This window comes from Bos mutus, chromosome 5 (assembly GCF_027580195.1).
Source record: "Bos mutus isolate GX-2022 chromosome 5, NWIPB_WYAK_1.1, whole genome shotgun sequence".
NCBI lineage: Eukaryota > Metazoa > Chordata > Mammalia > Artiodactyla > Bovidae > Bos > Bos mutus.
In genome coordinates, this window is record NC_091621.1 from 114,570,627 (window position 1) to 114,597,452 (window position 26,826).

The 26,826-nt window shown below is 44.0% G+C and overlaps 3 protein-coding genes across 3 annotated transcripts in view; 2 read left to right on the top strand and 1 right to left on the bottom strand.

Moving 5' to 3' along the window:
- FERRY3 (FERRY endosomal RAB5 effector complex subunit 3) overlaps positions 1-3,765 on the bottom strand; it is a 40,028-nt gene extending 36,263 nt beyond the window's left edge. Inside the window, exons 1-2 of the mRNA XM_005897937.3 lie at positions 3,448-3,765; positions 1,035-1,233 (exon numbers count right to left, since the gene is read on the bottom strand). Coding sequence (XP_005897999.1) covers positions 1,035-1,212 — 178 coding nt within the window. The 5' untranslated portion in view covers positions 1,213-1,233; positions 3,448-3,765. The remainder of the gene's footprint in view (positions 1-1,034; positions 1,234-3,447) is intronic.
- A 76-nt stretch (positions 3,766-3,841) lies between these two features.
- On the top strand, positions 3,842-21,574 carry RAD51AP1 (RAD51 associated protein 1). Its single transcript, XM_005897935.3, has 9 exons — positions 3,842-3,995; positions 6,073-6,122; positions 7,896-8,037; positions 10,552-10,655; positions 12,169-12,255; positions 12,968-13,117; positions 15,420-15,578; positions 17,589-17,723; positions 20,408-21,574. Exons 1-9 carry the CDS (start codon positions 3,979-3,981, stop codon positions 20,542-20,544), a joined length of 981 nt encoding a protein of 326 aa, XP_005897997.2. The 5' UTR covers positions 3,842-3,978; the 3' UTR covers positions 20,545-21,574.
- Positions 21,575-23,555: 1,981 nt separating this feature from the next.
- The window catches only part of DYRK4 (dual specificity tyrosine phosphorylation regulated kinase 4), a 48,631-nt gene continuing 45,360 nt past the window's right edge, over positions 23,556-26,826 (top strand). The window contains exon 1 of the mRNA XM_070370095.1: positions 23,556-23,795. Within this exon, the coding sequence (XP_070226196.1) occupies positions 23,758-23,795 (38 nt within the window). The 5' untranslated portion in view covers positions 23,556-23,757. The remainder of the gene's footprint in view (positions 23,796-26,826) is intronic.

Sequence of the window (26,826 nt, forward strand, 5' to 3'; positions counted from 1 at the left end):
GCTGCAGGTATGGAGGTGAGCCTATGAAGAGGCCCCATAAGGCCTGAGAACAGCCTCACAAGTGACCTTGGAGATGATCTTGTGCTAGTAGAGCCTTCAGATGAGACTTTGGAGTCCTGACTGACAGTTTGGCTGGAATCCCATGAGAAATCCTGAGCGAGAGGCACCCATCTAAGTTACACTTGGATCCCTGAACCACAGTAATGGTAGCAAGATAATACATACTTGCTGCTTTAAAAAAAAAAAAAACAAACAGATTAAAGAGCAGTGAGACAGAAACCAGGATACCTGTGCTCTGGTCTTGGTTCTGACACAACGTCTGTAACTCTGGACCAGAGAGTCTCAGTTGTTAGGATGCATCAGAGCTCCCTGGGGGGCTCACTGGAATAGATGCTGCATCCCAGTCCTAGAGTTTCTGATTCAAAGTGAATGCAGTGGAGCCCAAGAATACACACTTCAAACAGGTTCCCAAGTGATGCTGCTTGGGAACAATTTTTGAGAACTACTGCCTTGGGCAAATTATTTAACCTTTCTAGGCACCAGTTTCCTTATTTGTATGATGAGATTATGCTAGAAAGTTTCACGTATCCACAAATTCCCTTGTATCTCTGACTTTCTATGATCCAACATATTCTTAAGTAAAACATTTTCCCTTCTCTGTAGACAGAATGTAGACCTTTTAAAATGGCATAATACAGATGACTCTATGGAACTAATTTAGGTGAGCAAAGATTATTCAAAGATAGGTACCCCCTTCTCTTCCATGACATCTCAGAAACTGAGGACCAGATTGTTAAAAGAGCAAAACATTGAGCACATAACCAATGACAGCCGACATGCCTTATGAATCTATCTAGCTACGAAGAGGTTACAAAATTCAATAGAAGAAAGATCTGGGGAACCTTTTTATTCTTGAAAGCTTCACATTTTGTGGTTGTTTCCAGTGCTTCTCAGGTTTATGCTAACATGAAACTTCTAATGACGGAGACCAAAAGAAAATAACGAAGTGATATTTTCCAAAAATCAGTCCTCACCTTTTTCTATAAAGCACGGTAAGTTGTGCAGCAGCATTAGACGTCCATGTAAATGACTGGCATTCTCTTGAACAGGAAATTTGAGGGGTACCCTCAGTTCAAAGCACTGACTTCCAACTTTGAATTTATACACAAATTCCCTCTCTCGGTTGCAGAATCTTTCTCTGTTTTTTTTCATCTTTAGCAGGATTCTAGAAAACTAACAACAAAAAATTCAGCCCGTTATTAAGTCCAAAAAAACTTACAATGTTTCCTTATTGCTAAGCCACTTCTGGACTTCCCTATAGCTCAGATGGTAGAGAATCTGCCTGCAATGCAGGAGACCCAGGTTCAATTCTGGGTCAGGAAGATCCCCTGGAGAAAGAAATGGCAACCCACTCCAATATTCTTGCCTGGAGAATCCCACTGACAGAGGAGCCTGGTGGGTTACAGTCCATGGAGTCACAAAAAGCCACTTTTAAGATGGCTCCCTACTCAGAGATTTTATTTGTCTGACACTCAGCTGATTATTCTTTTTTCCTACTTTTATCCCTTCATAAAAGTAGGGATGTTTTCATGATGAAAACAAAGTGCTTCTATTTAAATGAAAAGTCTCTCTTCAACTTCATACATGAAAAAAACTGCCCATTTAGCATTCCTAGGCAGGGTGGCTCAGTCTCTTGGTCATGTCTGATTCTTTGCAACCCCATGGACTATAGTCCACCACGCTCCTCTCTCTGTCCATGGGGTTTTCCCGGCAAGAATATTGGAGTGGGTTGCCAATCCCTCCTGCAAGGGATCTTCCTGACCCAGGGATCGAATTGGCATTTCCTGCACTGCAGGTGGGTTCTTTACCACTGAAGCACCTGGGAAGCCAAGATCCCTAGGCGGAGTTCTCACGAATCGGTAAGGATCATGTAGAGAAGAACAGAGAGGATTCTTTGGAAGAGATGCACGGTAGCCAGATACAGTTCATGAAATAGTTGATGAATATAAAGTCAAAGAAACAGATCAGGGATCGAGGCATCTTGAAGACCCTAGAGACTGTGGGCTTAAGATCTGATTGAGGGGTGGAGGGAAGGGAGGTGGTGCTGGAAAGATTTCTATATGGGGAGAAAATATACATAAAATGTACAGGATAGACCATAAAGCAAAGCAGACAACTACTGGGAAAGAAGAAATCTGGTCAGAAAGAACACATCAATTGAAGATTTCCTTATTAGCCCCCAAACAGGAGTCCTGTTCCTAGGCATTCCCCCATCAAATCAGCTTTCACACTATTCTCTGCACTGAAGTCAGAGTAATCTTTTTCAAGTGCATATCTGGTCATGCTAATTATCTGCTTAAAATCCTTCTATGATATTCCATTGCTTTTAGGATACAATACAAATTCTTTAACAGTTTCTCACCCCTGCTTATACCTCCAGACTCTTCTTTGGGGAGCTGAACCCCCCTCCTCTCCAACACACAAACTGACAAACTTTATTTTCAGTCATAGTGAACCTCTTTCAATACCACACCTCTCTTTCCACTTCCAATCTTTCTGAATGTTTTTCCTTTGCCTAGAGCACGCTTAGTGCTCTTCTTTCCTTGGCTTGTCTCAGATTAGATATGCCCCAGGAAGCCTTTTAACTTGTCGGACTGTCTTCATGTTTAATCAAATAATAAACACGAAGCATCTGGTAAACATAACATGACCAGTAAATGGAAGCTGGTAAAAATAATAAAGAAAGAAAGAAGCTTTTATATAAGAGCATATCAGTTTTTTAAAAAAACCAAAGGCTGCTAAGTACACATGAGGCAGACAGAGGCAGTAAAGGAACATTTTGCAGGGAACTGAAAATTAATTAAATGTGGGCGCATGGTCTCATTTTGTTTAGAGTCAATATTCTAGGCAAACAAAAAGCACTAGCTCTGGTTTCAGTTGATTCACTCTTTAGAATTGTGTCTCAAAAAATTGATACTTTGGTTATCTCTCTCTGGTTTGTTATTACTGCCTGCGTGCATGGGTGTGCTCAGTCGTGCTTCACTCTTTGCAACCCCAGGGACGGTAACCGGCCGGCTCCTCTGTCCATGGGATTCTCCAGGCAAGAATACTGGCGTGGGTTGCCGTTTCCTCCTCCAGGAGATCCTCCCCCCACAGGGATCAATCCGGGGTCTCCTGCGTTGGCAGGCGGATTCTTTTACCACTGAGGCACCTGGACACTCCCCAGTGCTGAAATCAAGGAAGATTTCCACACAACAATGGGATTGGAAGAGGGGAGGTGGACCGAACTCATTCAGCCAACAGAATGGAGGAGGTTCGGAGGCTTGAGTGAGTCAGGGAAGGGAGGGCAGACTGTCGGGCCGAGAAGTCTCAGCCGAGTGAGGGAACAGCCCCCCGACTCGAGGGTTCCAGCCCGAGGAAGCTTCCTCGCTCCGGTCGCGAGCTCACCTCCTCTTGGTCCGAGTTCCCAGCTGTCGGCAGTACGGGTCCTGACCATCGGCCTTGGCGCTGGGCCCATCAGCTGACTGCTGCCTTGTTTTTACAGCCGGAAGATCCGCTACGGCTGATTCTTCCAATTATTTTCCTCTTTCCTGGCACCTCGTGAAAAATTCCTCGGTCTAAATGTTCCCTTTTTCCATCCTACCTATTTTTAATCATTTAAAAACTGTCGGAAGATGTATTTATACTATTATTGTGCATTTTGGAGACGGCGCAGAGTAAACTCTCACGACGAAAGTGAAGCGACGAAACACAATCTCAGTTCGGGCGGACCGGATGCGGAAGGGCGGTGCTTGGGGAAGGCGTGAACTAACTGCGCATCGCAGAACGCATGCGCGGCAGTTGGAATGGCCGGCCAGGATTGGCGATCCGCGGGATAGGCGGAACGCTCTGGATTTGGTTTTGGGCGGGAATTGAAATTGCCGCGGCGGCTGCCTGCTAGAGCCTGAGAGCTGCAGGTTTCCAGCCTCGGAGGGGACCATGGTGCGGCCTGCGAGGTGAGTAGCTCATGGCATCCCGCGAGGGAAGGGAGGAAGGTCAGGACGACGCTGTAGGCTGCGTTACCTGCACGGGATGAAAAGAAGGGCCGGAGGATCAGGTGGCGATAGTGGGACGGACAGGGAAACACTCCAGCCTCCAGCGAGAGCTCCCGCTCCTCGGAAGGGTCCTGTCAACCTAGCCGTTTCCTTCTCTTGGCGTCCTTGACATTTCCTGGCGTTTATTTTACCCACCCCGTTCAACTAAGACCCGATTACCCTTTGCATTGCTATGGTTTTTCCAGTAGTCATGTATGGATTTGAGAGTTGGGCTGTGAAGAAAGCTGAGCGCCGAAGAATTGATGCTTTTGAACTGTGGTGTTGGAGAAGACTCTTGAGAGTCCCTTGGACTGCAAGGAGATCCAACCAGTCCATTCTGAAGGAGATCAGCCCTGGGATTTCTTTGGAAGGAATGATGCTAAAGCTGAAACTCCAGTACTTTGGCCACCTCATGCGAAGAGTTGACTCATTGGAAAAGACTCTGATGTTGGGAGGGATTGGGGGCAGGAGGAGAAGGGGACGACAGAGGATGAGATGGCTGGATGGCGTCACTGAGTCCATGGAAGTGAGTCTGAGTGAACTCTGGGAGTTGGTGATGGACAGGGAGGCCTGGCGTGCTGCGGTTTATGGGGTCACAAAGAGTCGGACACGACTGAGCGACTGAACTGAACTGAACTGCTACTTAGGTGTTAATTCACTTGTTCGTCACTATATTTAAGATAGAAAGTTTAGGTCTCTTCAAAACCTCTGGGCCTGAAAGTCAGTTTGCCTGAGTCATATGGCTAGTAAGTTACTAGGTAACAAGCAAATCTAAGCCAGCTGGCGCCATATCCTCTGTGTTTTCCACCAAGTGCTGTTGGAAATTCTTCCTCTACTTTACCTCAGTCGAGCACCTTGGAGACCTAGGGTCAGCCATTCATTTAATAGAGTTTCGAATATACTTACTTCTGCCCTGGAAGTGTGTATTTACTAGGTATATATACATATATTTAGATGCTGGAGGTTGCATTCTAAGGGGCTGAAAATAAACATGGGAGTGTGAGAGAGTGAGAGGAAGGAAAGCCTTACTTTAATTTTAATTAAAAACTTTTTATTGAAGTGTAGTTATTATCTTGTGTCTCTGGTATACAGCAAAGTGATTCAGTTTTATATGTATATATACACATACACGTGTATTCTTTTCCATTATGGTTTATTACAAGATATTGAATATAGTTCCCTGTGTTATATAAACTTTTTATCTATTTTGTATATAATAGTTTGTATGTGCTAATCCCAAACTCCTAATTTATCCCTCCTACCCCTTTTCCCTTTTGGTAACCCTGTTTGTTTTCCATGTCTCTGAGGCTGTTTCTCAGACTCACCATGTTTTAAATGCCTATTGCATAGTGAGCCATGGAGAAGGAAATGGCAACCCACTCCAATATTCTTGCCTGGAGAATCCTGTGGAGGGCGGAGCCTGGTGGGCTGCTGTCCATAGGGTCGCACAGAGTTGGACATGACTGAAGCGACTTAGCATGCATGCATGCATTGGAGAAGGAAATGGCAACCCACTCCAGCATTCTTGCCTGGAGAATCCCAGGGACAGAGGAGCCTGGTGGGCTGCCGTCTATGGGGTGGCCCAGAATTGGACACGACTGAAGCGCCTTAGCAGCAGCAGCACAGTGAGCATGAATTCATATTGGAAGAGATAAAAGAAAATGGCTTTCAGTATCAAGAAGTTTATAATTTAACATCAGAATTCACATATAAAACAAATACATACAATAGGAAATTCTAAATGCCCAATGGTAATTAAACAGTGTATAAACTTTGTGTTAATTATATTGATTATTCCTACTTTGTTCTCTGAATTAACTTTTTTCCTTATCAAGTATAACAATCTTCTATCTTTGCTGTAAAATGCAAATCATGTTTTTAATTTACATGTGCTTAAGGGAATCCAAACATTTTTATTTACTCAAGAGTATTAATGGCCTTAGAGATTGGAGGTGAGAAGTTGACATTTCTATAAATAAAATTTCTGTCTTGGTCACAGGCATAAGAAGCCAGTCAATTACTCCCAGTTTGAGGACTCTGATAGTGATGGTAAGTAGAGCATCTATTTCTTCATTAAAGGTTTGATAATTTATATCCTTAGTTTATAGGATATATTATGTATGGGGGCATGTGTGTGTGTGTGTATGGCTAAAATATGGTTGTACCAATTGCATATGAGGAAGGTCTGGAGAAATAATTTTTTTAGCATTTAGGATAATTATGCTGATCACTACACTGACAAGAATTAATATTGGCATAAATCATAACCACACAGGGCCAGGAGAAATGATTTTTCAGGTCTAAACTACTCTAGATCCAGGTTCCCCCTGTCTTTCAGAGATGCAGATGTGTTACAGAATGTATTGTAAAATCCTCATTAATGATAGAGTAAAGCAAGCCCCTGAAGGAATCTCAGCCTTAAGCTTTATCCTACTGTGTTACATTTGTACTTGTCTTTGTTATTAAGAGAACTTTGGTCAAAAACTTTGAGAAACATGGTGTTAGGTTACACTGTACTTCAAAGTAAGTTTTTTGTTTCTTTCTTAGACCTCTGGAGTTTTCTGGGAGTCAAATGTTTAGTAATCCCTTGGTTTGAAGGAATCTGTTTTTGCTTGGAGCCCAGTCTTAATGTGCGTCTAAGACTTGGGACCGAAGAGGATAGAACATGACTTGATAGCTTTTTACTCTTGTCATCAGTCTGTCGCAAAATAGGTATAAACTGCTGGCTGTATTCTGGAAACTGTGGTGTGGAGGTGGGGGACAAGTCACAGATTATTGTATTTTTATGTGGAGAAGCATAAAACACTTGTTAATAACGGAAAGTCCATGATTCAGACTGTGTGTACCTCGAAGGTATACATACGTGTCATGTGTGCGTTTGAAAGTTAGAGCAGCAGTTTTATGTTGAGTGTCAACAGAAGAATCACCTCAGTTCTGAGGATGGTAAGACGAAAAACAATGAAGACAGAATGGCCTGGAAAACAGCATCCCTTTGCCAAAAATCAAGTTACTGTGGTGGGATCGTAGGAGGGCTCTTAAGGTGATGATACCACTGTAAAGACGGCTACTGTAAAGTCCTAAGTAGGAGCTACTTTCTCTTCCTCCAGGTTCCGATGCTTCTTACTTTACTTAGCTTGGTTGTTGTTTTAGGAAAGGTAATGGGGATGAGATGGCTGGATGGCATCGCCAACTCGATGGACATGAGTTTGAGCAAGCTCTGGAAGTTGGTGATGCACAGGGAACCCTGGTGTGCTGCAGTCCATGGGGTTGCAGAGTCAGACACGACTGAGCGACTGAACTGTACTGAATGGGCCTTTGAAAGAAAGTATTTGGCTGTGTTATGAAATTTCCATAAAAATAATTTTCTTCCACTTGTCAATATGATAAAATTATACATGGAATTTTATTGATTTTTCTAATGGTTTTGGAGGTTTTTAATTAATCGTTTTTTTCTTTGCCACTTATATATGCTAGCTTAGTGGCCCTTATAGTTTTTCAGGGAGTTAGTTTGTGACAGATGGATGTTTTTTTTTTTTTTAAGTCACTAAAACAAAGTTGAAAAGCTCGAGTGAGAATAAAGACAGTATACCAACTGTCTTTTTTAGATTATGGAAAGCAAATAGTGCTTATCTTTAAAACTTGAACACACATAGTAATGATTCTCAACTACCAAGAAAGTAAGTTTACCTTATTTCTTCCTTGCTGCTGCTGCTGCTAAGTTGCTTCAGTCATGTCCAACTCTGTATGACCCCATGGACTGCAGCCTACCAGGCTCCTCCATGCAATTTCATATATTCTGTTATTTTTAATTCACATAAATAGATGATTTTGTTCCTGCAACCGCACCGTTAAATAAGAAATCCAGAACAACACAAAAGGAGTTGAAACTAGAAAAACCAGAACCTAAGCTGAAGAATCTCCAGGAAAAAGACATCTCACTACAAGAGAAAACCCCTAAAAAAAGGTGAGAGGTAAGACATGCAGTGAATATATGACGTTAAATGTGTTAATCTAAAAGAGATAAATTCAAACTCTTGGTCTAAATTAGAACTTGAGCAGAATCATAGGTCTTATTTAATTCATGTAGGAGAACAGGAATGTACCACTAATCCCCTCTGGCTTTCTGAACTGCTTTAAGTTCATGAATGCATAAGGAAATAAGCATTTAAGTCATAATCTCCAAGTTTACAAGGTTTATCTTGCCCTTACAAGGAGACCTGGCACCTGGCTCTGAAGTCCTCAGGTCTTACAAGACTACCTTGTTTAAAGTTATGTCTGTAAGGATTATAAAATTCAAAGGCAGATTTCTCGATGAGATGATGCATGTTCCCTAAACTTGTCATCATTTCATGATGTATATGAGCCACATCATTGTGTCACACACCTGAAACTTACACAGTGCTGGATGTCCATTGTAGATAGCTCAGGAAAACCAGAAGGAAAAAAAAAGTGAAACCGTGTATTTCTCTACAGATAAAAAATATTTTCACTTTATCTTACTGAGTTTTGTCCAGCAGTGAGAAGGACCCGTAGTTTCAAACTAACCCTGGAGTTCCACTAGTTAGTACTTGGAGGCAGTGGGGGAGATGGAGGGGAGGAGTCTGAGAGGCCCCAGACTTGCAGTGTGGGGAGGAGGTGGCCGAGGAGGGATTCCGACAAGTGGAACATGGCATGTGTGACGCTTCACTGCTCCAATAGTGTGAGGAAACTTCCTTAACAGAGAAACTTACCCCCACATCATTCTCTTCACTTTTGACTCTTTGTTTTTGAGCTTCTTGTACTATCTTTAAAATATAGTTTAAAAAACGACCAATGGATGGGAAAAAAGATTTGCAAATCATGTGATCCATTAGGGACTTGCATCTAGAATATTTAGAGAACTCTTACAACCCAACACTAAAAAGGATCATGACCCAATTTAGAAATGGGCCACGGACTTGAATAGACATTTCTTTAAGGAATATATACAAATGGCCAATAAGCACATGAAAAGATGCTCACCATCCATAGCCATCAGGGAAATACAAATGAAAACCCCAGTGAGATCATATGCACACCCACAGGAATGGCTGGAAGCAGAAAGACAGATGGTAGCAGGTGTTAAGGAAGATGTGCAGAAATGGAAACCCTCATGCATTGCTGCAGGGAATATAAAATGGTGCACCCTCATTGGAAGACAGAGTAGCAGTGCCCCAAAATGTAGGGTTTATTATATGACCCAGCTAGGTATATGCCCGAGAGAAATAAAACTCTGCCCACACACAAACCTGTACACGGGTATTAACAGGAGCATTAATCATAATAGCCAGAAATAAAATGTAAGTAATCCAAATGCCTGTCGATTAGTGATTGGATAAATAAAATGCAGTATACCCACACAGTGGAACCTTATTCAGCAATGAAAATAAATGAAGTCCTGGTACCTGCCACAGCATGGATGAACCTTGAGAACATCATGGTGGGCCAAAGAAGCCAAGCACAAAAGGCCACATGTTACGTGATTCCATTAATATTAACACGGAAGGCCCGAAACAGACAAGTGCATGGAAACAGCACGGAGATTAGTGCTTGCCAGATGTTGGGGCGGGAGAATGGGGGCTGACTGCTAGTGGGTAAGGGGTTTCTTTCTGGGATGATGAAAATGATCTGAAATTAATAGTGGTGGTAGCTTCACCGCTCTCTGAATATACTAAAAACTGCTGAATTGTAGGCTTCGAAGGCTGCATTTGACACTGCATGACTTATATCTCAATAAAACTTGTTATTTTTAAAAAGTACTAAATCCTTCAAGGTGCATCTCAACATCTCCTCCTTTACGTAACCTTTTCTGTCTGTCTTTTTGCATTCCCTTCTTAAACACCGGAGCACTCTTGACCACCTTGAACAGGAGCCATGATAATCTGTTTACATGGGATAATTATTCCAGGACTTTCTTTCCTACCTCCTCATTAACCGCAGACTCTGAGGGCACGTCTAGTATCCTGTCTAGTGCAGTGCCTCACGCAGAGTAAGTACTTACTGAAATACTTGTCAGAATCCAGATTACATGGCAGAGCAGATGTAAAAAAAAAAAAAAAAATATATAGAGAGAGAGAGAGAGAGAGAGAGAGTAATTTCAGTTTAACGTAGGAGCTGTAATAGCTGCCTAAGGAGGTGTGGGTGAGGTCACAGAAGTGATGTTTGAGCCACGTCTGCTCTCACTTGGGCGGGTGCTTCCCACCTGGACAGAGCTGGTGGTGAGGAAGAGATGTCACAGTGACGTGGACACCGTCACCCACTGCCCGTGTCTGTTCTGTTCTGCTGGGTCCAACATGACACTTACATTTCAGGAGGTGGAACGTTAAAGTCCATTATGATAATGATCATTGTTTAAGAACATCTTCCTGAGGTTGGAAACTCTCAGCTAACCTCTCTCAAGGTTTGCTATTTAGTTGAGACTGATAGTTTAAAAGCTCATTATTATTTGTGTGTGTTTTAGGATGGCTTTGGACGATAAACTCTACAAGAGAGACCTAGAGGTCGCACTGGCTTTGTCAGTGAAGGAGGTTCCAGCTGTCACCATTGATGTGGAGCAGTCTCAAGGCAAGCCTAACTTTATCTTCTGTAATTATCTTTGAAACCTTGTTGAAAGTGAAAGTGAAGTCGCTCAGTCGTGTCGGACCGGGATTCTCCAGGCAAGAGTACTGGAGTGGGTTGCCGTTTCCTTCTCCAGGGGATCCTCCCAACCCAGGGATGGAACCGGGTCTCCCACATTGGAGGCAGACGCTTTAACCTCTGAGCACCAGGGAAGCCCCGAAACCTTCTTACCCCTTTTGTAATCATTTCTTTGGATGAGCTTGTACAGGGGGAAGGCTGTACTTTTAATACTTTGGACTGTAAAAGGAGCAGTCTGCAGAGGGTACTGTTGGATTAGTTGTTTATTCCATCATAAAACTCGTCCACACACAAATATCTCTGCCTAACACTCAGGGTCCACTTGAGGACATGGACCTTGATCCATGTGACCCTGGATTCAAAGTTCATCTTTGTACACAGTGAAAATGTAATTTCTTGGTCAAATAAATTGACCTTTGCATCCTAACGGCCCACTTCCTTTCCTCCAAATTGCAATTAGTTAAGCATCATCTAATGCTGGTAATCTTTATTATTCAGAAAGATAAAAGTACTAATTTGGTGAGCAAACTCAGTAGACTTGATAGGTTTATGACTGCTGACTTTTTCTGTGGACTTTTCTTTGATTTTTCTGGTAACTAGGAAGCAGATGGCAATATTGATATCCTGGAGAGGCAGAAATCATTATTCTTGGAAAAGACATTCATATTGCTAAAATGCTTTCTGAATTAAACTACTTTGGCCTAACTTCTTTTTTGTTGGAGGTTATTTTAAGCACATTCCCTTATTTAAGGGTAAAGATGTTTAAGTCAAAGCGCCTGCTGTTTGACAATAAGTGAGAGAGTGTTGATTAGAGGGGCCTTTATCAAAGAAACTTAAGAGAATTGTCTTACACCTAAAATTGGGAAAATGAAAATCTCTTTCCTATAAAAGATTGTGACGTGTGTAACAGGATTTCCTTCTCCGAGAGTCATGTATTCCACGGCATTGGGAGCAATACTCTAGATCATTTTAAAGTCACAATAATGATTGAAGAGTTTCTACGTTAGTGAAAGCACGGCTCTGCCTACACAGGGATGATAGTTAACATTTATGAACTGTTTCCTTTGTGTGGGCACCACAACAAGCTATTTCCACATTCAGCCAACATCTCATTCCCCACAGGAGCCTCGTTTAATCCCCACCCTCTTTCTGTGTCCACATTATGGATGAGGAAATTAAATCTTGTAAAGGATAAGCAGCCTCCCCTTGGTACGTAGCTGATTTAAGAGCCTGAATTTGAACTTAGGTCCTGTTAAAGTTTGTGTGATTTCCGAGCCAAAAGTCCTAATCTTAGGCTAGCTTCGCCAAGTCAAATCAGTGCGCTACTTTGAGTTTGCTTCATGTGTCTGTATCTAAATGCTATCAGATCTTAGCACTTCTCTTGGTTCTAGTCATTGGTTGATTAGGGTGCATCTGCATGTTCCTTCTTGCTAATATCCAGGCTTTGACAAACATGGCAAGAAGGAAACAGGAGCAACGAGTAAGTCTCCTCATGTCTCCAACTGCAGTGTAGCCGGTGATTATTTAGGTAAGTTTTTTATACTAATATTTACTTTTCCATCACCATTTTTCTAACTTTTACTTAAATTCTTGAACTAAAACTAGAACCAAGGTCTTCACATTTGTGAAGGTTCTCTTCACCTCTTCTCCTTCGTCTCTTTCTGTGTTCAGTCTTTCACTGCAGACCTGGTTCCTTCCCTGGGTAGGGTCACGGCTTCCCCTGACTTCTAGTTGACAGGAGTTGAACCCTGAAGAAAGGGGCTGCATCTTCCCAGCTCAGCTTGAACACTCTTGGGGAAAGACTGTCAATTTGGGTCTTAGACTTAGGCTTAACCCAGACTGCTGCAAGGAGACTGATGTATTGTATTGACCAGACTGGGCTCTGTGGTCTGTTACTAGAAGCACAGGAAAGATGAAGCTGGGCAGATTTTTTAATAAAAGCAGGTGTGATGGAAGTCTACTTTGCAGTTCGTCAGATGTTGTTTAGTCACTCAGATGTGTCCGACTCTTTGCAACCCCATGGACTGCAACCCACCAGACTCCTCTGTTCGTTGGATTCTCCAGGCTAGAATACCGGAGTGGGTAGCCATTCCCTTTTCCAGGGGATCTTCCTGACTCAGGGATCAAACCCAGGTCTCCTGCATTGGCACGTGGGTTCTTTACCACTGAGCCACGTGGAAAGCCCCTCTTTAGATGTTACTGGGCACAAAAACTGTCTTTTTTTTTTTAATGTCCTGAAGATCTGGATAAGATCACTGAGGAGGATGAGTCTCAGGACACTCCACGGAGAAGGAAGGCTGCATCCCAAGCCGTGGTCCAGCAGAGGAAGATTCTCTTGGAAAACGGTTATGACGACGGAGCCAACGACTCTGAGCCAGACTTTGCAACTGGTAGGTTATGTCCTCACTCAAGCTCCACCCTATGGAGAGTCAGTCAGAAGTTCCCGGAGACTCCTGCTGTACGCAGAACACTGCTGAGCGTTGACTGTGCAAATTTGAGGAATACAGGACAGTTAAATTCAGCTGTGCCTTTGGTGGAAAAGCTTTATCCAGAGGTGAACTTTAAGCTGTGCCTTGAAAAATGAGTAGCATTTAAGGGTGAAATAGCACTTCTGACTGATGGAAAGGCATAGATCACAGAACAGGGAAGTACATACACAAGAGCTCAGTGACACTAGAGATTTCTCAAAGAAGTAAAAATGGAACTGCCTTACGATCCAGCAGTTCCATTCCTAGGTATTTCTCTGAAGAAAATAGGAACAGTGACGAGAAAAGCTACATGCCTGCTGTGTTCACTGCAGCATTATTTACAATAGCCACGACACAGAAGCAACCTAAGGGCCTGTCAGTAGATGAAGGGATAAAGAAGATGTGGTATATATGTTTGATGTATGTATATTGGGGTTGTTCGTCCACATTTATCCAGCAGATATTTGGGTTTCTATTTTGGGTGCTGTATTCTTGACATGAGAGCTTACCTTTTAGGGCGGGGACATGGACAGAAAACCAAGATCTGAGGTGTCAAGTGTTGATGGTTTTATGTACTTAAGAATTCATAGATTCCGAGAAGCATCTCTTGTTTTCTTGCTTCACTTGCAGTCCAAAAAGACTGTCTCTTTTCCAGTTCTTTGAGAGCTGGTTTGGTTTTTCTCTGCTGCATTGTTGCAATTCCCCCCAAACTCCCTGGGTGGCTATGCTTCCCATCAAACGCTGTGTGGTCCAGCCCCAAGAACTCCCGGCCTCTCGGGGCAGCTCGTTGGGGGGAGGTGGTTACCACCGTCCAGCCTGTGCTGTAGCTGCACAGCCTAAGCTTCAGGCACAGTCTCCCTCCTCCCAGCCTTCTGACTCCTCCTGAGTCCCCCACCCCAAGAGTGCACAAGTCCACACTGTCCTGTGGGTCTGGAACCCCCTTCGGATCCCCATCCAAGCCTGCTTTACCTACCATGGAAGGACACCTGTGTTCCCTGTCTTGCTTGGTGTACTTCAAGGAGCAGTATAGCCAGTTTATTTTCTTCTGCTCTAAGCTGAGAATGGCTCCCTCTCCTATCCCCTCAGAGCTGATGGTTTATTATACTTGAATGTGCTGCTGGAATCATCTCAGACAGCCTGCATTATCTGGAGCAGGGTCCCTTCGTTAAGTGACATTTCAGAATTTCCCACTGCATCGGCTCACCCTAGATGAGAGAAAGTGCCTTTTGTGACCTTCATTAGGGAAAGAAAAGTGAAAAGGAGAGAATCAAGGCTTCTCCTAAGGACATATAAAGCTCTCCGAAATCCAAAACCCAGTGTCTGGGTTTTCAGATTCCCGAGGAGGAGATGCTAATGCTTGGGATTCGGATGTTCCGTCGCTGCCCCTCCAGTTTATGTACATAGAGTCCTAGCCTGTCCTACAGTCTGTCCCCTCAAGCCAAAAGAGAATACGTGAAATACCATAGCTGTTGAGTTTACAGGAAGCTGTGCCTCCTGGACTCTGTGTTCTGAAATTCTAGAGAGGCTTCTCTACCACCTGCCCTTCCCAAATCCAGATCCTCTTGGGACTCCAGAAATAATTACTTGATTTTGCCAGGTGCTATTTATATTAATAGCAGCCTTCATGCAATCTGCTGGCCTTATATAGTAAATTCTGTATAACCTGGTAACTGTTATGTGAATACGTGGGTTGATCATCTGTTTTTAAAACTGTGTTAGTGTGGGAAGAATGACAGATAAGGACATCACAGTTTGAGATCATAATGACATAGTTGATTTAGGCAGAGGCCATCAGCGAGAGGCTGATGAGCACCTTTACGATGGGGATTCAAGCCAGGCATCCGCTGACCCCACCGGGAGCCGGGCGGCCACATGTTCTGTGCTCTCAGACTCAAGTGACACCATAGGCAGAGCAGAGCATCACCTAGGAAGCGTGTTCATTACCTGCATTAACTCAGTCTGCACAAGAGCCCTGTGGTGGAGGCAGTAGGGTCCTCCCCATCTTATACATGGGAAACTGAGGCACAGTGATGTCAGGGGCCTGTCTGAGGTCAAGGACACGTAAGTGAGGGGCCCGGATGCACACCCAGGCACTGTGCCTTGTTCGGCCCCTGGAGATGGCACGACACGGTGGGGACAGGGATGTGTGTGTGGAAGGTGACGCTGGAGCCCCGGAAGCCCTGCGTCTTCCAGCAGAGGTGAGCAGAGGTGTGATCTGTTTCAGGTGAAGACTCTGAGGATGACTCTGATTTTAGTGGGAGTGAAGATGATGAAAGCTTCACTGTGAGAAAAAGTAAAGTTAAAGAAACCAAACGGAAAGAAGTGAAGGCGAAACCTCCAGCTGAAAAGAAAGAGAAGCCTAAACCCAAGCCTGGTGCTAGGGGTAAGCCAGTCCCTCACACGACACTTTACGCTGGAGACAGGTCTTTCCTTAAAGTGCTTCCCACCTCTGCCCTTAGTCCCCCTAACCTGTGGGGTGTTCCTTTCTTGTCACAACCCGGGGAGGATGGCAGGCTGGGCTGGGGTGGCAGAAGGCCGAGGGGGCCCTGAGCAGCTCCTGTCCCCTGCATTTCATAGCCACAAAACTGAGGCTCTCAGAGGTCAAACCACATGTTGGATTCTCACGGCTAAGCGATGGCTGGCGCTAGTCCCCAGCTTTGTCCATGCAGAGCCTGGATCTGTCCATTAGACACATTTTCTCCAAGCAATTGAACGGGGAGGTGGCGTATCTCATTTGCTGCTCTCGCACATGACCGATCTTGGAGGGGAGAACCCTTCTGTCTGTGTTTACGGCCCTTTGGTTTCTTCAGAACATATTCAGTTAGAAGAAACCAGTTTTACAAGACAACTTCTGAAACTAGTGACAACCTGAATGTGGAATAGTTTCTTGTGTGCAAGAAGTTGGGATGTTTGTGAGTTCATAATACATTAATAGATTATTGTAAAATATAACTTCCTTAAACCTGATTTGTTTTTCTTACTGATAGAGTTTTTATATCTTAGTTGTTTAATATATTTATAGTATTTGAAACTATCGTTCAGACCCCATTGCTAAGGATGGCCTTAGTCTCACCTCCCCTTGAACAGATCAGTGCTGAGTACTGGTGCCGAGTACTACTGAGAAATGAGAACTAAGTACTGATAGAGTCCCGTAATTTTTCCCTTGGTAGAGAAAATTTTAAGAGCTATGGCATCCAATACAGTAGCCACCAGCCAAAGTAGTTCCGTCACATTTAAGATCATTAAAATTAGGTACAGTTTGAAAGTCAGTTTCTTGGCTTTGCTGCCACATTTCAAGCGCCCGCCTGACTGTGGCTTGTGGCTCCTGATGTGTTGGACAGCACGAAATACAGGACAATCCCCATCACGGCAGAGAAGCCTGAGGGGCAGTGCTGACCTCGGGAGTGTGGATGGTACTGGGAAGAGGAGTGCATGGTGAAGGTGTTCACATCAGGCACTCAAGATGCTGCTGAGGCGTCCTGAAGCAAGCGTTATCTGAAAGAGACAGTGTCTCCTACTTCTTCTCCCTCCATTTCTCCCTCCACCAAAAACAAACCCAAACCCACTCCCATTCTGTGTTCCTTCTCAGATGGTGTGTCCATGGCGAGAGTTTGCGAGCCCTGATTATTCCTGTGTCTCCAGCACCCTCCTTGCTAATGACTGAAAGCCCTCCACTCTGTTTTCCCCACTCTGTCCCACTTCGTTCATTCCTGATTCGTTCCGGATCCCCTCTCACCCGGGCCACCACGGAGCCGCTTAGGTGCTCTGCTTTTACACCGCCCTTGGTGAGATGCTTCTAAGCGTGCCAATCCATACGGCTTGTAGGTTCCCCCAGGCCCACCTCTAGGTTCTGTCCTCTCTCCACACTGCAGTGTAATTATCTCTTTACTTTTCTGCCGTTTCTGCTAGAGTCTAGTGAGGGGACCATAAATTCCCTCGGAATAGGATACTCTGAGACCCTGGAGCCTGATACATTGAATATCTCATGACGCATTGTGATGGGACATTGTTGTGTGAGTTACAAGTGTGGACTCTGGACTCAGACGTGGTTTCCACTTCTGGCTCAGATGCTTACTAGCTCTCAGACTACAGGCTGATTGTCAAATCTGTCTGTTTCCTTACCTGACAGTGGGGAGAGTCATTTCTGTATTGGAGCTGCCCTCAGGGTTAAAGGTAGTGTTAAAGGATACACTTACCATACTTCCTAGCATAGAAGTGCTCAGAAAGAAGGGCTGTTCCTAGGCCCTCTATAAATGTTGATTAATGAAAGTTTTCTGGATTTATGATTCTGCTTTAATTTTTATAAGCTGATGGAACTGTATAATCTTCACACATGCATGCTAGACTTCAGTCTTGCACTGTGACCCCTGTTTTATGTATATTTTCAAACAAGTGACTTCAGTAGACTGCAGTCCAGCTGCCGTCAAGTCAGAATCTCGGTCCTCACCAAGAAAGGAGGCCAGTAGGACGCCTTCACAGATACGCAGTCCTGCAGCAGAAAGCAAGAGACCTAAGTGGGTCCCACCAGGTATGTATAGGGTGTTTATTTACTGCTCAAGGGCAGGGACTTCGAAAATTGCCACAGGTAGGTATTTTTTTCTTGTAAATGTTACGAATGAGTGCTTCCTCATATTATTACTTGAGGATAATAATATGTAATTATTACATATTATTACTTCCTCAAAGCTAAAGGTTTTTAATTGCTGCATTTATTCATCACTTGTTATTCCCTTATATTTGAGCATCCAAGTTGTTTATTATTTCTTCATGGTGATAAATAAGGTTGCAATTAGCACAGACACCCTTACTTTAGAAATCTGGGCACATCCCTGGTTATTTCCTGGGATAAATTCCTAGTAGTAGAATTACAGTGAAAGAGTACCAGCATTTCAGATTCCTGACATATGAATGAATGTTTGTTGACAGATCTCTTTGGTCAAGACATGCTGACCCCTCCAGTGGGACAGAAACCTTGGGAATTCCAGCATTTAGCAAACTCGACCTTCAGTGGTTACATGCTTGGCTTCTCTTTGTTTTCTTTTGCTCCATAGCCCAGTCTCATGATCCTTCATGCTTCTTGACATTCCTAAAACCTAGTCCAGGTTTAGTCCACCACCCAGACTGGTGGTGACTTCCTCAGTCCCTCTCCACTTCCCCTCGTCCCGCCCAGGAGTCCTCTGCAGTGGAACAGATGCTTTCTTTGTTCCGTCAGCACCATGGGTGTGCACTTCTGTCCAGCTTCCTCCCCCTGGGATGGTTTTCTTCACATGTCTGCTCTCCTTTACCGAGTCATTCCAAGTCTCCTGGGGTTTCCTATCCTTCTTCTCCATGATGTCCTTTGGCTGGTCCACAGTGATCACTCCCCTAAGGATGACCGACTAGTCACAGACAGATGCAGGCCTGAGACTCCGTGGTTGCTTCATTTCTCTGTGGCCTCATTTCATCATCTGAAGTGGCAGGCACTGTATAATCTTTAAAGTCTTCTGGTTTCAAAATTATAAGATTTTAGGGAGGACTTAAAAAGTTTTTGGAGAAGGAAAGGAGAAAGGTTATTTACTGAAATAATGATGCTGTTTCAGTTCAAGGGTATCTCTTAGTCTATTTCTTCTGAGAATAATTAGTGATTCCTCAACAGAAGAAATTTTAAAGAATTGATATAATGAGTTACAGAAGTTTGAAGGCAGCATGAGCCAAAAGATAAGAAATAATGGAGTGATGGCTAAAGAGTCATCGTCATAAAACACAGAGTGCTTGCAGACTCGTCATGTGGAAGGTGGGGCAGGTCAGGTGCTGGCGGCAAGGGACCGGGGCTTGAGTGAGCGGGCGTCGTGCCCTCTGTAAGGAGGCCACGCTGCTCTGCTCCCCTTGCTGTTCACATGCAGGGCAATGGGCCATGCATTTCCACGTCTTGAGCTTTTCAAGAGAAGCCAGAAACCCACATTTTAGTGAGAAATCTCCTAGTTCATAAAAGTGAACTTAAAAGTCGACCAATCAATATATATGAGAGCAGGATTTGACTCTCAGGTGGCCAGCTGGTCTCCTGTCACAAAGTTGAGAAGACCAGCGAGGCTCCAATGGGAAAATGAGCCAAGGACATAAACGTACTGCTGCCCCCAAGAAGTACCACCAGAAACAAATATGAAAAGAGCGGCAGTCTCAGTGGCAATTAAGGAAGCATTAAACAATAAAATACAATTTTATACCTCTCAAGCTAGAAAATAATAAAACTCAACCAGGGCATCTGGGTTGTGGGGTAGCAGGTGTAATTATTATAAATTTGTAATCCTTTTATAGGACAGCTTAACAGGAACCATAAAAATAAACCTGTCTTTTCTTTTCAGACCTACTTTTGGGAATTTACTCTTACAAAGAATTCAAAAGAAGAAAAAGTAATAAGTGGTCAGTTTTTTTTATAACCATTTATAGAAAAGTGGTGAAAAACTAGAAACAACCCAAAAGTTTGTTGTAGGAATTTTGTCAATATATGACGCATACATGCAATTAAGAACGATAAATCAGATGGCTAGAATCATGGAAATGTTTATAAAACCTTTGTATGAAAAAATCATACACAGTTGTGCTTGTTGTGGTTATACTCCATATCAACTGCAAACGTGTATGTGGATAAATTCTGAAATTTAGTACTCGGTGGAAATAATCGCTCCGTTAGTGTGGTAGCCTAAATGAAATGTGTAAATAAAGAAAAATGGTACTTGTCAAAGTTATTTACTGTTTGAAAAATAGACTCTTTAAGGAGTATTTGTAAAAGTTACAGAATTTTAAAAAATGTGTTAGATTTGCTGCTACTTTAGAAATTCTAATTACCTTTTTTTTAATGCCTTCACAATCAGTGTTGTTTGCTCCCAACTTTCCTATTTAGCTTTCACATTTAAAGCTGCAGTGTCATTGCACTGGCCTCTGGGGATGTTTGCTATCCGACATACTTTCTGCTCTGTAGTACTTCCCACTCTTTTGCTCTAACTTGGTAGAACCTACATAGCAGGAGAAGGAAATGGCGATCCGCTCCAGTACTCTTGCCTGGAAAATCCCGTGGGAGGAGCCTGGTGGGCTACAGTCCATGGGGTCGTAAAGAGTCCGACACGGCTGAGCAACTTTGCTTGCTTACTTCTGCTGGCCTCTCCTGTTTCATAGACTGATCTTTGTGAAGAGATGTCTGACATGCTCAGCATCAGGTGATGTGCTTTCTTGCAGCCATGTCTGGAAGCAGCAGCCGCAGCCCCCTGGCAGGAGTGGCCGTGAAGTCTCCAAGTCAGAGCCTCCGCCTCGGCCTGTCCCGCTTAGCACGGGTTAAACCTCTGCATCCAAATGCCACCAGTAGCTGCGTATAGCCACAGGAAGATGTTTGATTAAGAAGCTCTCACTCGTATAAGCGGGTTTAGATTTGAGGAGGGAAATGTAATATAAAGGAATCCTTTAACGTCATATAAATTACCTCTACCTGTTTTGTGACTGTTCTCTGCAAAGCTGCCCAAGACTTCAGCAAGAGTTTTATGTGGATTCTCTTGGAATGTCCTTTCCTTCTGAAGAGCATATTCTCCTCCCTCAGTGTATGTAAGCAGTCACTGTGATCACCTTGCTGTCAGCATGACACGGAAGAGGTCCACGTTACACGCTGCTCGTTGCCAGTAACAGGATGCTGCTTCCTGCCTTTGTCAAGTTGATGGCCCCTGAACTTCGTGTGCAGAGTTTATCTCGCAAGAGGAAGATTCCCGCTTCTCCCAGGGATGTTTCTGCACTGACAACCTCACTGTCAGTTTTATTGCCATGATGTTTCATATTTTAGCCAAATGTTTTTATAATGAGAATTCAGAATTTCCACATTGAAACAGTTGATGTACTATAGTGTATGTCTCCTACCTAGAAGTATTAATAGATGGTTATAGCAAATAAAATTTCATGACATTTCATGAAGCCTTCATTGTCAAAACCTTTGATATGCACTTTCCCTTGATACCATTGCATCCGTCTGTCTCTAACTGTCTGCATTTCATGATAAAATAAGTGCTCTGCAGAAAAAAAAAAGTTATCCGTTTTGTTGTAAATAGAAAGAGGAAGAGCTGTTTCTTAAAGTCATCACTGTACGTGAAGCCCATGTTTAACAGGTGGCTGTCAAGTTGTCATCCCTATTGTATTAGCATCGCTCTTCAGGAAGCTTAGATACGAGTTCGCTGTGAATAAAAGTAGTAATAGATGTTTTTATTTACAGTGAAAATTTCAACCAGCTCCTGATCACTTTTTAATAAAAATTCTCTGAATTTTAACCATTAAAAATGTATATAATACTTAATTCTTGGTTTATGAAATATGTTAATGTGAAAGTAAGTAATTCAGACTTATGATTAAAGTGAGCATTTGCCTACTGCCGCTTTGTATATTTTTTCTTGTCTGGTATATAGTTTATACTGTGGTGCACCCCCAACCCACTCCCCCTCCCTGGCTGGAAGCATGCTTTCCAGGAACACGGGGTGGAGGGACTCTGCAGTTTAACAATGAACATTAAGAGCTATACTGTGCTAGTACTGATGTCATTGATTAATCACCTGGGCCAGCGTGATGAACCTGTTATCTCTGTGGTGTTAGCCCACCTATTGAAAATTACCTTAAAGTGTGCCCAAACTGGCTTTGCAGGAAACACTCATGGCCATTCTGGTGTCAAACCCAGGGTACATTTTCTCACTGTCTCACAGCCCCTGCTCATCGGGCCCTGTTTGACATGCTTTATTTCCTGGGCCATAGGACACCACTCTGGTACTTTTCTCCCGCCTACTCTTCACTGCTTTGTGGCTTGCTAACGTTCGGTGTTGGAGAAGGCAATGGCACCCCACTCCAGTACTCTTGCCTGGAAAATCCCATGGACAGAGGAGCCTGGTAGGCTGCAGTCCATGGGGTCGCTAGGAGTCAGACACAACTGAGCTATTTCACTTTGACTTTTCACTTTCATGCATTGGAGGAGGAAATGGCAACCCACTCCAGTGTTCTTGCCTGGAGAATCCCAGGCACGGGGGAGCCTGGTGGGCTGCCATCTATGGGGTCGCACAGAGTTGAACATGACTGAAGCAACTTAGCAGCAGCAGTGGCAGCAACATCCAGTGTCACCCACACCCACTGCTCTCACCACCCTATCATACTCCATGTGAGTCCATTCGTTCCCCCTGCTCCTTTTTTCTTTCAAAACATGAGTTAACTTCAAGTTCCGTGGTCACCTAGGTGACTGCTGCCTGCCAGTCAGGCTCTTCAGCCCAGAACTTGCTCTTGACGCAGCTATGTTGCCTGACCCCTTGATCATACGTCATCACTAAATCGGTGACATCCCCCCAACCCAGGTGTCTTCCCTCTGTAGTTCCTATTAGGAAACAGCATCATCATCAGTCAGCTGAGGGACCTGGGGCACTTGTGCCCTTCACATCCCATACAGTCAGCAAGCTCTAGTCCATTTCCTGCTCTCTGTCCAGGTGCCGCCCTTTCTCTGACACTCCCATCACTTACTACTTCTAAGGGGCATCCCTGCCTTGATGAGCAAGCTACTCTGTCCTCCCTTCAACCCATTAGAGCCAGAGAGGGTTTCCTAAAATAAAGTCTGAGCAGAACACCCCTCTGCTTAAAATCTGCACACTCCTCAGCCTATTTAGTTCACAAGCTACTTAGAGTCAGGCTGGCCCCTTGTCCCCTCCTTCAGCCTTGTCCCCTGCTAGCCATGTGCACCTTTGACCGTTGCCACACCACACTGGGTGCTGGCGCCTGTGGCTCTGGGTTTTCAGATTATTCTATTTGCCTTTTTTCCGTTGCTAATGCCTTCTTGTGCTAGAAGACCCATACCCAACTCAGCTGTTTGAAAAAGCTTTATTTGAATGTCCGTTTCCTCCACGGACCACCTTGTATTTCTCCAGGTAACTGCTGTCATTCAGCTATTTAGTTTTCCTGCTTTTAAAAGCTGGTGCAGAGTAACCGCACAGAATGTTCCTCTGATGAATAAATCCTATCCGGAACCTTTACTATGTGCTTCTGATAACCCCAGGGCTTCCCTGGTGGCTCAGAGGTAAAGCCTCTGCCTGCAATGCAGGAGACCCAGATCCCTGGGTCAGGAAGATACCCTGGAGAAGGAAATGGCAACCCACTCCAGTACTCTTGCCTGGAAAATTCTGTGGGCTATAATCCATGGGTCGCAAAGAGCTGGACACGACTGAGCGACTTCACTTTCACTTTCTGATAACCCCACACTTTTGTGAAGGGGGAGACAGTGAGGGGTCACTTCATGAGCCTGTTGCACCAACTCGAATCTCTCTAACCTCAGAATGTCCTTCAATTCTTGTCCCAAACTTGAAAGAACGGAGGCAAGAGAACAGGAGCAGGAGGAAAAGAGCTGTCTCTCCCCGCTGAGGTGAAAGGTGGTTTGGGACCCGCCCAGAGCCCCAGCCTTTCAGCTCAGGAGTCACAAAAAGGGCGGAAACAGTTTCTATAGCGACGCGAGCAGGGTGTGGCCCTCCACCGGCACCAGCGGTTACGGGTCCCAGCCGGCAGCGCCCGCAGTCTGCGCAGGCCCGATGCAGCTCCTCCCGCCTCCCACCCACACCGGCACCAAGTAAGGGGCGGGGGTACACGTCGGGGCCATGAGGGTGGAAGCTGGGGCGCGCGAGAGTGACAGGATGCGGGAAAAGAGAAGGGCTGCGGGTCGGAGGAGAAAAAGGCAGGTGTGAATGCGGGGAAAAGGCAAGTACTATTTCAGATTTCGCTCCGAGCCCAGCTGCATCCTCAGAACCCAACATCAGTGTATTTAGGACTCGTTTTATTTTCAAATCATAATATCAAAGTATGACCCCATTATCACCTTGATGACAAAGTACTCAAATGATAGGCATGTCTCTGAGAAGCATGGATCATCATTGCTGAATACAGTACCTATACATAACCCTTCTCTGACATGTATTCCCCCCCCCCACTTTTTTTCTTACTTTTTATTTTATATTGGGGGCTTCCCTGGTAGTTCAACTGGTAAAGAATCTGCCTGCAATGCAAGAGACCCCAGTTTGATTCCTGGGGTTGGGAAGATCCCCTGGAGAAGGGGTAGGCTACCCACTCCAGTATTCCTGGGCTTCCCTGGTGGCTCAGTTGGTGAAGAATCCACCTGCAGTGTGGGAGACCTGGGTATGGCCAGTTAACAAACAATGCTATGGTAGTTCCAGGTGAACAGGGAAGGGACCCAGCCATACATACACATGTAGCCATTCTCCCCCAACTCCCCTCCCATCCAGGCTGCCACATAACATTGAGCAGAGTTCCATGTGCTATACAGTAGATCCTTGTTGGTTATCCATTTTAAATTTAGCCATGTGTACCTCTGACATGTATTTCTTAAGCTAAAAACCTTAAATGTGCCCTATTTTAATTGCTTCCTTATAGAGTTACTAACTTTTGTATAATGCTCTTTGAAAGTCTCACTAACTGCTCTTAAAAGTTTTGGATGTGAGGAGAGTAGAATTTTTATTCCCATTTTCTTATTGAGAAAAGCTAAGTGACTTGCCCAAGGCCTCCTGATTATCAACTGCTTTCTTCTGACTGGTGCTTCTCCCCTTGGCCAGGTGTGTAGATTTATCAATCTGTACGCCCACAGCCTTAAGCAATATGTTATACTTTTCCATTAAGATAATGTTGCATCACTGGCTTGGACTGAGTGCAGGATGGGGAGAGGTGGGTTTTAGAGAACTCATAAGACCTACTGGACATGCTTCTAGCCCTGACCCCAACACCTTGGGGCCCAGAGCTTTCTTCTCCCTTTCTTTTCTTTTTTTAAAAAATTTTATTGGCGTATAGTTGCTTTACAATGTTGTATTACTTTCTGCTGTTCAGCAAAGTGAGTCAGCTACATGTATACATATATTCCCTCTTCCTTGGATTTCCTTCCAATTTAGGTCACTACAGAGCACTGAGTAGGTCCCTGTGCTATACAGTAGGTTCTCATTTGTTATCTATTAGTATCTATAGTGTATACGTGTCAATCCCAACCTTCAAATTCATCCCACCCTTCTATTCTCCCTTGGTATCCATATGTTTGTTCTCTACATCTGTATCTCTATTTCTGCTTTGCAGTTAGGTTCATCTGTACCATTTTTCTCAATTCCACATATATGTTAATATACAATACTTGTTTTTCTCTTTCTGACTTACTTCACTGTGTGACAGTCTCTAGGTCCACTCATGTTTCTGCAGATGGCATTCCTTTTCATGGCTGAGTAATATTCCACCCTCTATATGTGCCACATCTTCTTTATCTGTCCATCTGTTGGTGGACATTTAGGTTGGTTCCATGTCTTGGCTATTGTAAATAGCACTGCAGTGAACGAACATTGGGGCATCTATCTTGGAATTATGGTTTTCAATAGGCAAATGCCCAGGAGTGGGATTGCTGGATCATATGGTAGTTCTGTTCTTATTTTTTTAAGGAACCTCCACATTGTTCTCCATAGTAGCTACATCAACTTACATTCCCCCCAAGAGTGTAGGAGGGTTCCCTTTTCTTCACACCCTTTCCAGCCTTTGTTGTTTGTAGATTTTTGATGATGGCCATTCTGGTGAGGTGATATCTCATTTTAGTTTTGACTTGCATTTCTCTAATAATTAGCAGTGTTGAGCATTTTTTCATGTGTCTCTTGGCCATCTATATCTCTTATTTTGGAAAAAATGTCTACTTAGGTCTTCCACTCATTTTTGACTGGGTGCTTTGTTTATTTGATATTGAGCTGTGTGAGCTGTTCCCTTTCTTGTCTTCATCGCACATCTCATCTGACTTGGTCATAAAGAGTGGGTCCACGACCCCACAGCTCATGTCCAGGGATCTCTGGCTGATAACCACCTCTTCTGAGCAGCCCACATGCCTGCCGTCCATTCCAAGCCACACTGTCCTATTAGGGGACACCTGCCACTCGGGGGTGATTCCCAGGCTTAGCAAAGTTTTTTCTTAGAAGGAGATGAACAGTGCAAAATTCGGGATTTTTTTTTAAGTCTGTAGTTAACTTGTGCTATTGGAAATGTTCCATCAGCCGATTCAGGGCTTAAGTAACCTACGGCCCCTCTGACCTGTTTTGGATGACTGATGATCAACAGTGTTATTAACTCAGGTTTCACTATTCAGGCTTAAATGGAGACTTGGCGAAAGTGTGAGGCTATTTAAACAGGAAGTTCAGACTACAAAAGAACAGTGCAAGTGTCCTCAGTCACCGGTCTTGCTTGAGGGATTTAATTGTCTACATGTAGGTACATAAAATCTAGGCGTTCTAAGGAATTCTCCAAACATGGACTCTGCCAAGTTGGTTCTGAGACTTAAGTCTGTTAGTTCCCTTCTCTGTTTGGACCTTATCAAAGAGAATGATGATAAATGTGAAGGGATTCTGGTATGCCACCCACTTTCCAAGTGCTATTGTTGTCAGCACCTGAACTGTAACGCACACTTCTCAGTGTGTGGAGAACCAGTGCTGACCACAGACCCAGCATGAATGTGCTGTAACAGCTGGAAAAACCAATACTGGTTTTGTCTGCTTTAACTGAACATCAGTGACCATGTTGATGCATGGCAGAAACCAGCACACTATTGTAAAATGATTATCCCCCAATTAAAA